This window comes from Anser brachyrhynchus (assembly GCF_964034855.1).
Source record: "Anser brachyrhynchus genome assembly, chromosome: 4".
Taxonomy (NCBI): domain Eukaryota; kingdom Metazoa; phylum Chordata; class Aves; order Anseriformes; family Anatidae; genus Anser; species Anser brachyrhynchus.
In genome coordinates, this window is record NC_137698.1 from 49798168 (window position 1) to 49806838 (window position 8671).

General features: G+C 40.8%; 1 protein-coding gene across 7 annotated transcripts in view; it reads left to right on the top strand.

The window, feature by feature from the left end:
- DLC1 (DLC1 Rho GTPase activating protein) overlaps window positions 1–8671 on the top strand; it is a 281768-nt gene that overhangs the window by 107460 nt on the left and 165637 nt on the right. For all 7 annotated transcript variants that reach the window (XM_080591587.1, XM_080591591.1, XM_080591590.1 and 4 more), the window contains 2 exons: window positions 4079–4228; window positions 6819–6959. In XM_080591587.1, coding sequence (XP_080447713.1) covers window positions 4079–4228; window positions 6819–6959 — 291 coding nt within the window. The remainder of the gene's footprint in view (window positions 1–4078; window positions 4229–6818; window positions 6960–8671) is intronic.

An 8671-nucleotide genomic window follows, 5' to 3' on the forward strand; every position in this document is an offset into this window, starting at 1 on the left:
TGCCACCTCTTCATTTCAGCAGATTCTTTTCTAGCATTCTCAGTCTGCTACATGCAGAGCAAGCTTATAGGTTGTTTGGCAGGAAGAGTCAAACAATTTGCTTGGAGAAAACTCCATTTGTGTTTTTTCATTTTATTTTTCTTTGTGTAAAATACCTACTATCTCTGCAATCTGGAAAAACAAAACAAAGCACAACAAAACAAAAACATCCATTCACCACCACTCATTTTGTTGTGGTAGGGCAATTAGTTTTGTCTATCAGTCAATTATGAATTTTATGTTGATTACCCTTTCCAGTGTTGTATTTCCAATCAGACTTAAATGGGGTGAAATCCAGCTAGCAACCGCTCATAAGTGGTGTTCCCCAGGGGTCGCTGTTGGGGCCCATCCTCTTTAATATCTTGGATGAGGGAATTGAGTGCACCCTTGGTAAGATTTCAGATGACACCAAGCTGGGGGGAAGTGTCAATCTGCCAGAGAGTAGGAAGGCCCTGCAGAGGGGCCTGGACAGGATGGGTCAATGGGCAGAGGCCAGTGGGATGAACTTCAATGTGGCTAAGTTCTGGGTCCTGCACTTTGGCTACAACAATGCCATGCAATGCTACAGGCTTGGGGGAGAGTGGCTTGAAAGCTGTGCAGAGGAAAAGGACCTGGGGCTGCTGATTGATGCTCCCCTGAGCATGAGGCAGCAGTGTGCCCAGGTGGCCAAGAAGGCCAATGGCATCCTGGCTTGTATCAGGAATAGTGTAGTCAGCAGGACCAGGGAGGTGATCATCCCCTTGTACTCTTCTCTAGTGAAGCTGCACCTCAAGTGCTGTGTTCATCTTGGGGCCCCTCACTACAAGAAGGACATCGAGGCCCTGGAGCATGTCCAGAGAAGGGCTACGAAGCTGATGAAGGACCTGGAACACAAGTCCTATGAGGAGCGGCTGAGGGAAGTGGAGTTGTTTAGTTTGGAGAAGAGGAGGCTCGGGGAGACCTTATAAGCAGCAACTGGTTCTCTCTAGATTGTGACTTTGCTGTGCACGCTTTACAGAATCACAGAATCGTCTAGGTTGGAAGAGACCTCCAAGATCATCTAGTCCAACCTCTGCCCTAACACTAACAAGTCCTCCACTAAACCATGTCACTAAGGGCTACATCTAAACGTCTTTTAAAGACCTCCAGGGATGGTGACTCAACCACCTCCCTGGGCAGCCCATTCCAATGCCTAACAACCCTTTCAGTAAAGAAGTTCTTCCTAACATCCAACCTAAACCTCCCCTGGCGCAACTTTAGCCCATTCCCCCTCGTCCTGTCACCAGGCACGTGGGAGAATAGACCAACCCCCACCTCTCTACAGCCTCCTTTAAGGTACCTATAGAGAGTGATGAGGTCTCCCCTGAGCCTCCTCTTCTCCAGGCTGAACAAGCCCAGCTCCCTCAGCTGCTCCTCGTAAGACTTGTTCTCCAGACCCCTCACCAGCTTCGTTGCCCTTCTCTGGACTCTCTCGAGCACCTCCATGCCCTTCCTGTAGCGAGGGGCCCAAAACTGAACACAGTACTCGAGGTGCGGCCTCACCAGAGCTGAGTACAGGGGGACAATCACCTCCTTAGACCTGCTGGCCACACTGCTTCTTATGCAAGCCAGGATGCTGTTGGCCTTCTTGGCCACCTGAGCACACTGCTGGCTCATATTCAGCTGACTATCAACCAATACTCCCAGGTCCTTCTCTGTCAGGCAGCTTTCCAGCCACTCATCTCCCAGCCTGTAGCGCTGCTTGGGGTTGTTACGCCCCAGATACAGGACCTGGCACTTGGCCTTGTTGAACTTCATGCAGCTGACCTCAGCCCATCGCTCCAGCCTATCCAGATCCTCCTGCAGAGCTTTCCTCCCTCGAGCAGATCGACACACGCACCTAACTTGGTGTCATCTGCAAACTTACTGAGGGTGCACTCGATCCCCTCATCCAGGTCATCGATAAAGATATTAAAGAGGACCGGCCCCAGCTCTGAGCCCTGGGGGACTCCACTAGTAACCGGCCTCCAACTGGATTTGGCTCCATTCACCACAACTCTTTGGGCCCGGCCATCCAGCCAGTTTTTAACCCAACAAAGCATACGCCAGTCCAAGCCACGAGCAGCCAGTTTCTTGAGGAGAATGTTGTGGGAAACAGTGTCAAAAGCCTTACTGAAGTCAAGGTAGATCACATCCACAGCCTTCCCCTCATCCACCAAGCGCGTCACTTGGTCATAGAGGGAGATCAGGTTCGTCAAGCAGGATCTACCTTTCATAAACCCATGCTGACTGGGCCTGATCGCCTGGTTGCCCTGCAAGTTGCCCTTACAACAAGAGCAAACTGGCTACCACATCACCCAGCATGGGGAGTATAAATCCACAGCACAAAGGAAGGTCCTCTCTCTTTCATTAGCAGACTCTGCTGTGTGTTCTGCACCTGTGTGGATTAGATGAAGTAACTGTTCTGACTATTATAAACTTTGAACATCAATTTAAATCAGTTAAAATGATGATGCATGGTGTTTCAATGAATCATTTGGGACACGGTTTTCAGTTTGAAAGAAAGTGAAATTTAAACCCAGTCACTGACTGCTACGTCATTTTGAGGTAATATTCTTACAGGATCATTCTAAACTCAGTTCGGGTTCATCAGGATGTCCTGCAAACATGTAAGCTTTTTCAGCAACCCAATCCAAAATATCATGTTCTAATGAAAAATGAAACGCAGTCTTCTTGGGTTTGGCCTTTGCTATGAACATTACACATAACTCTGCTATGGACTGAGAGATCTGTATTTCTGCTTTTCTAAGATTTGGTTAAGTAACATTTGGTCAACTCTGTCTTCACATATAGACCATGTAGACCATGTTTTATAAAACTGTTTTATCCATACTGTTCCTTAAATTCTAACTGGAGACATTTAATTCATGTTTAGCAAAGTCTTTGAAGCAGTCTATAAAAAACTGCTATCAGTTTTATTACTGCTAACTAAATGGAGAAATCTCTGTATAACGGGAAAAACAGTTCAGTAACTATCAGAACTGGCTAATTTAGGCATTTATATTCCCTACTTCTGGGACACAATGAAGCAATTATAACATCTTTGTTTCCTTTTCTCAAGAAGGATTTGTAAAAATATTATTTCAAGTGAGTTAATAGAACTTCCCATTTTCTAATTTCCTATTGTGGAAATCCATACAGGAACCAGTGGAGGTTTTCATATTCCTGAATTTTGAGGCAGGCTAGCTGGCTAACTTTTGTTATAACACTCTATATAAAAGAAAAAGACAGGGAGGAGCTCCTTGGGAACATTATTTACTCCATCTAATTGAAGACCTTGCTTTGAGTTGCCCTTTTGAAGATCATTTTTGTCTCCATTTGCTACAAATGGAGCACAGGAAAATAAACTGCATAAACTAGATGTTCAAAGTTGTCATTTTAACATCCCTCATCCCTCTCCCCAGTCAAAGTATCTACTATGCTGTGTTTTCTATAGAGGTAATGTATCTTGTGTGTATTGAGAATTTCCAACCAAAAAAAAAAATTGAGCAGAAAAGAGTTCAGCAAAAAACTACAAAGCATAGTTATGCTGATGTGCTCCAGAAGGAAAAGTAGTTGCAGTTATCCTCTGCCAGACAATGATTTCTTTGAACTTCCTTCTCTCCCATTTCAATCATATATTAACTATTATAATTTTAATATGTACAAACAATTTAATTAACTTGGGGTGAAATGTTGGAGGAAAGTTTAGAATCTGTAACTCTTTATAGAGTATGTGTACTAAGGAAATGGCAATGATGTCTTTGTATCAAACAAGTGGGCGATTTTTTTAATTTTAATTTCTGTTATGTATATTAAATGTTAATATAAAATGTTTTCCAGCAGTAAATCAATTCTTAGTGAATTGATGTTACAAAACTCCTTTCCCTGGCTAAAAAATAGAGAGTTTTCTTATTATTATTTAATGTATTTTCATGCCAAATTAAGAAACAGGGTTATTTATTCTTTTCAAGTAATAGGCATTTTATTCTTTTCAAGTAATATCACTTGAGATTTAGCAATTGTATGTTTTGTTCCTTAGGAAATAACAGAAGATCGGGATCGACCACGACTGGATTCAATGGTGCTGTTAATTATGAAACTGGACCAGCTGGATCAGGATATTGAAAATGCTCTCAGTGCAGGCTCTTCTCCATCCAGCACCCCAACATACAAACGGAGGCATATACCTGTGAGCTTAATCTTTCTTATTGTTCTAAGTAAAATCTCTTTTTACTTCACATTTTTATTTATTTATTTATTATTTCACTCCTCACATTTATCAGCCCCTTGGTTTCAGAACTAAAGCTCTGTTTGTAAAAAATTTGTCTCGTGTTTTTGTTTGTGCATGTTTTGAAGGCAGTGGTAGTGGCATCCAGTATTTCCTTTTTGGCATCCTTTTGTAAATGAGCACTTCAGAGGTTCCCCAGATGAAAGAAAAGGAGGTCATCAAGATCCAGAAAATATCTAGCTCTCTTACTATCACTTACTGTAAACACAGTCTCATCACCGAGTCAGGATCACACCAGTCTCAGAGCATATGTGTACATGTAATTTGACATTAAATTAGATCTGAAAGTAAACATGAGCTACAGGTCTTGCTTTTCCACCAGTTAGAAGGTCCAGGAAATTTTTGGCAGAGATACACTTATGAAATCCTCTCTCATTTTAAGAAAGATTCTGGTCATGCACTTTAATTAGTTTAATTAGTTTAATTATTTGATTTATTTAAATGAGAGAATTCCTTGCTGAGAGTAATCAGAAGGGAGATTACACAGGTCACAAATGTGATTGATGCATTCTTTTTTTCTGAAAAATGTTTACACGTGTAACTGTGAAGAACATGAAATGACTGACCCAAGGTGTTCTCATGCAGGCTTCCTGTTAATTTTACCCATATGTGTTGCAGCTGTTTTTCAATTTAAGAAACCTGAGAAATACTGCCCCAAAATGTCTCGGCTAACATTCAGGTTGTTTGTTTTTGTTGGTGGTATTTTGTTTTAAAATATGAGGGATTTTTCCAATTAAAACCAGACTTCATTATTGCTATGTAGTCTAGTAAGTGGTCTGTAGGTGAGAAAAGATGTATTTACGTTTCAGTGGGTTTGGTCAGCTGAATATTAAATAATATATCATTTTTATAGGATGCAACATAATTACACCTTTAATAGTTAAACCTTTTCCTTCTGGATTTCAGTGTATTCACAGTATCTCCTTGGGCACTGATGAGAGGGGAAGGCTATAATACGATGGTAACATCTTTTCTCCATATCTCACCAATGAGTGCCAGCATTTTAGCTAATTTCTTATAGCAATATAGGGAGTTGGGGCAATCTGTATGAGTAAGCCTGCAATATAATCAGGGCCGGTACCTGTTTCCATGCTGGAAAACAGTCCCTATGAAGGACAGCTTGCAACAAATATGGTATATATGGTGTGTGTGTATATATATATATATATATGTATATATACAGATTTTCTAGGAATTTTTGAGCCTTTGAGTAGTATGAATCAGAAGATTAAAAGGTTTGGTCTTCAGAACACTTGTGCATTGTGTTCGGTCTCATTAATGCACATTTGAATATGATACAAGAATGTGGGTATTAGGACAGGCAGCATGGTTCTGCACCAAGGCAGTACAGCTCCACCGAACAGGAGCTTCTAAGACCAGCTGTTCCCAAACTGTCTTCTGCAGAGGTATTTCTGTGGCTCTGCTGCATTTCCCGGCACTTCATGTTGCAGAGGACATGCTGGCAGGAACAGCCTGGCTTGAATGCATAGTCCCACCTAGAGCACAGCCTTGTTTCTAGTTAATAACCCTTTCCAGAAAATAGCACGCTTAGGTACTTGGTGCAGAGGCACCTGTCTAATTGGCAGTTCAGGACCAAACCCCTGAGATATCTCTGCCCGATATTTCAGCTATTCTAGGAAGGTGGTATTAGGAAACTGAGGCTTTATCTGCAGAGTTGGATGGGGTTAATAGTTCAGGCTTTTCTGCATGCACTGTATTTGCAGGCTGCACCTCAGCTAATAATCCTGACAGTATATGGCTGGTCCTACACATAGCCAGCTCTTTGCCAGATATGTGTCACAATTTATCTGCAAGCAATATAATCCCCTACCCTCACTCTACGCAGTAAATCAACCACATGCTATATTTTTACTTCCTCAAAAATAAAATGTCCTATATTTCTTCTTCTTTTTATTCTCAAATAAGGAATGTAACCAGTGTCATTAAAAGTAAGGGCATTCTAACCAGAAATAACATTTGGCTGATAAGTGTTTGCTGATTCCAAAAAATGAGGGAGCTGTACCTCTGAATTGTATAAACTGCTGCGTGGTGATGTCATTTCAGCTGTGTAATGGTTTACAGATGTTCACAGAGCTTGCAGTGCTGCCGGAGACAAAAGGTGGGAGCCCACAGGAAATGCTGAACATCAGAGAAAAATGTCAGACTTCTCCAGCCCTGAACTGATTTTTCTTACCCTGCATTCTACTATTTAGGGGAATTATAGCTTTGAAGTTAGTGGTGATTTATAATTTCATAACAGCAACTAATGCAAACCACCACATTGAAAAGGAAAGCAAGAGAATGTGTAGGTGATGGAAAAGAATAAAGCGAATTACAGAGAAGAATAAGGGGAATATAGAGAATTAGGCATATAAGTTTGAGTGGTCCTATTTAAACATTTCTGTTACTTAGAAGATGTAGATTTTTGTTTCATATTCATATTTACTGAAAAGACTTGCAACTTTTTTTTTCTTTTTTTTTTTTTTAACAGGATGTTGAATCTGGTTCTGAAAGTGGAGTGGATGTTGCTTCAGTAAGTCACTCACAAACAAACTTATCTCCTAACATTCAGACTCCTGACCCAGCACCATCCTGTTCAGCAGCCAGTTCTGGAGCTAAACCAAAGGCTGGGGTGAGTATAAAGATTATGTTTTAACATCAGTCATGATACTTGGTTGGAAATGAAATAGTTATTTTATACTAATCACTACTTTGATTGTACAGAAGTAAGTGTGTGACATGGAAAAAAATGGACAAGTAATGCTACTTGTGTCAAGGTGCTTTTTGAGTGGCAAAGAATCCTTAGGCAAAGTAAAAGTTTGACATTTAGAAACATAGGGTGATGATTATAATAAGCTAAGTTTTTATGTGGGAAAATAGATTAATGGAGCTATTCCATTTTACTTTGGAAGATAATGTTTCCTGAAACGGTGTCACTTGGAACATTTCCTAAATCTCTTGGAGGATGCAGCCAGTGAAAAAGACAGTTGAACCACATAGCTTGATTTATGATGCCTAAACCCGGTCATCCTAGTCATCTTGAAAGGCTAAACCGTTGTGTACTGAAAGCAGAGGTATTACACGGCTGAAGGGGGAATGTCATTCTAAGGACAAATTTGGCAAGCAGCTTCACACGTTTGGCATCAAAGGGAAGCCTCTGAGCATGCAGATCCTTTCCTGCAGGTGCCAGTACACACAGCAGTGATACATTTCCTGAGACACAAGCCTGAGAGCTCAGAGATGGCAAAGAGCTTTCCTCAAGCTGTTAAAAAAGTTAAAGTGCCTTTTTGTAAAGACTGGTGCCAGCCTTGAGCGACGCACTCAAAAGGAAGCATTTCTTATTATGCAGTACACGGGCAGGTCCTCCAGGTGTCATTTCCACCTTTGCAGTGAAATTCTTGTAAGCAGCCAATCGGGCTGCTGTGCATACTTTTTCTGTACATAGTTGATGCACTTGTATGTTACACCACTGACTTTTGGGAAACAGATTTCCCAAGCAACCTGCTTTGCTTGGGAGAAAAAAAAAATAGTTTACTCCTCAGATTGGAGACAATGGAGCTCTCAGCCTTCTGTATCCATTCATAGCTATCAGGAGCATGATCCTGCCTTTTGCTGCCATTGTCCATCTACTGAAGAATCTTTCTCATAACAGTTCAGCCATCAGTGTGCACAGAAAAGCTTGGATGTTGAAGAAACTCCTGACGTACTTTGTTTCCACTTGCACTTGCTCTTTATGCTCCCTCAAAAAGCTGAGAAATCTAAACTTTTCTAAACTTTGGCTGAGAAGTCTTAGCATAATGACTGCTTCATCTGTTCTATTCTACCACTGCTGGTAACTGGACCAGCAGAAAATCTAGGATAAAATATTAAAATATAAAGTGTGGTTAGCATAAATATATATGTTTATAACAAGTTTATAAAAAGTAAAATAGAGACAAACTGTCACTTACTATACTGCAATAATAGCAAGTTAATTAATGCCTTCGACTGAGGCAGTAACAAAAGTTCTAATAAACATTTACATTTAGGATTGTTCACTTGTACAAAAATAAATTCACTTGTAATTTATCATCAGTGCATAACTATAGCAAATAGAGAGCTCTGCACTCTGTCACTGCATACAAAGAAGCACAAATTCTCAAATAAGTACATATGTTATGCTGGAAGGTGATATCCCATTTTGCCAGATCCTCAGAAGGGCGAAGACACTCTCTAAGGTATTAAACATCCCTTTTTAAATTTGGGTTTCTCTGTTAACATTTGGGGAACTCTTATCACCTGGCTTTGTAGAGGTGTGGGTCACTTCCTTTGAAGTTAAACAGTATGTGTTAATTCACTTTTAAT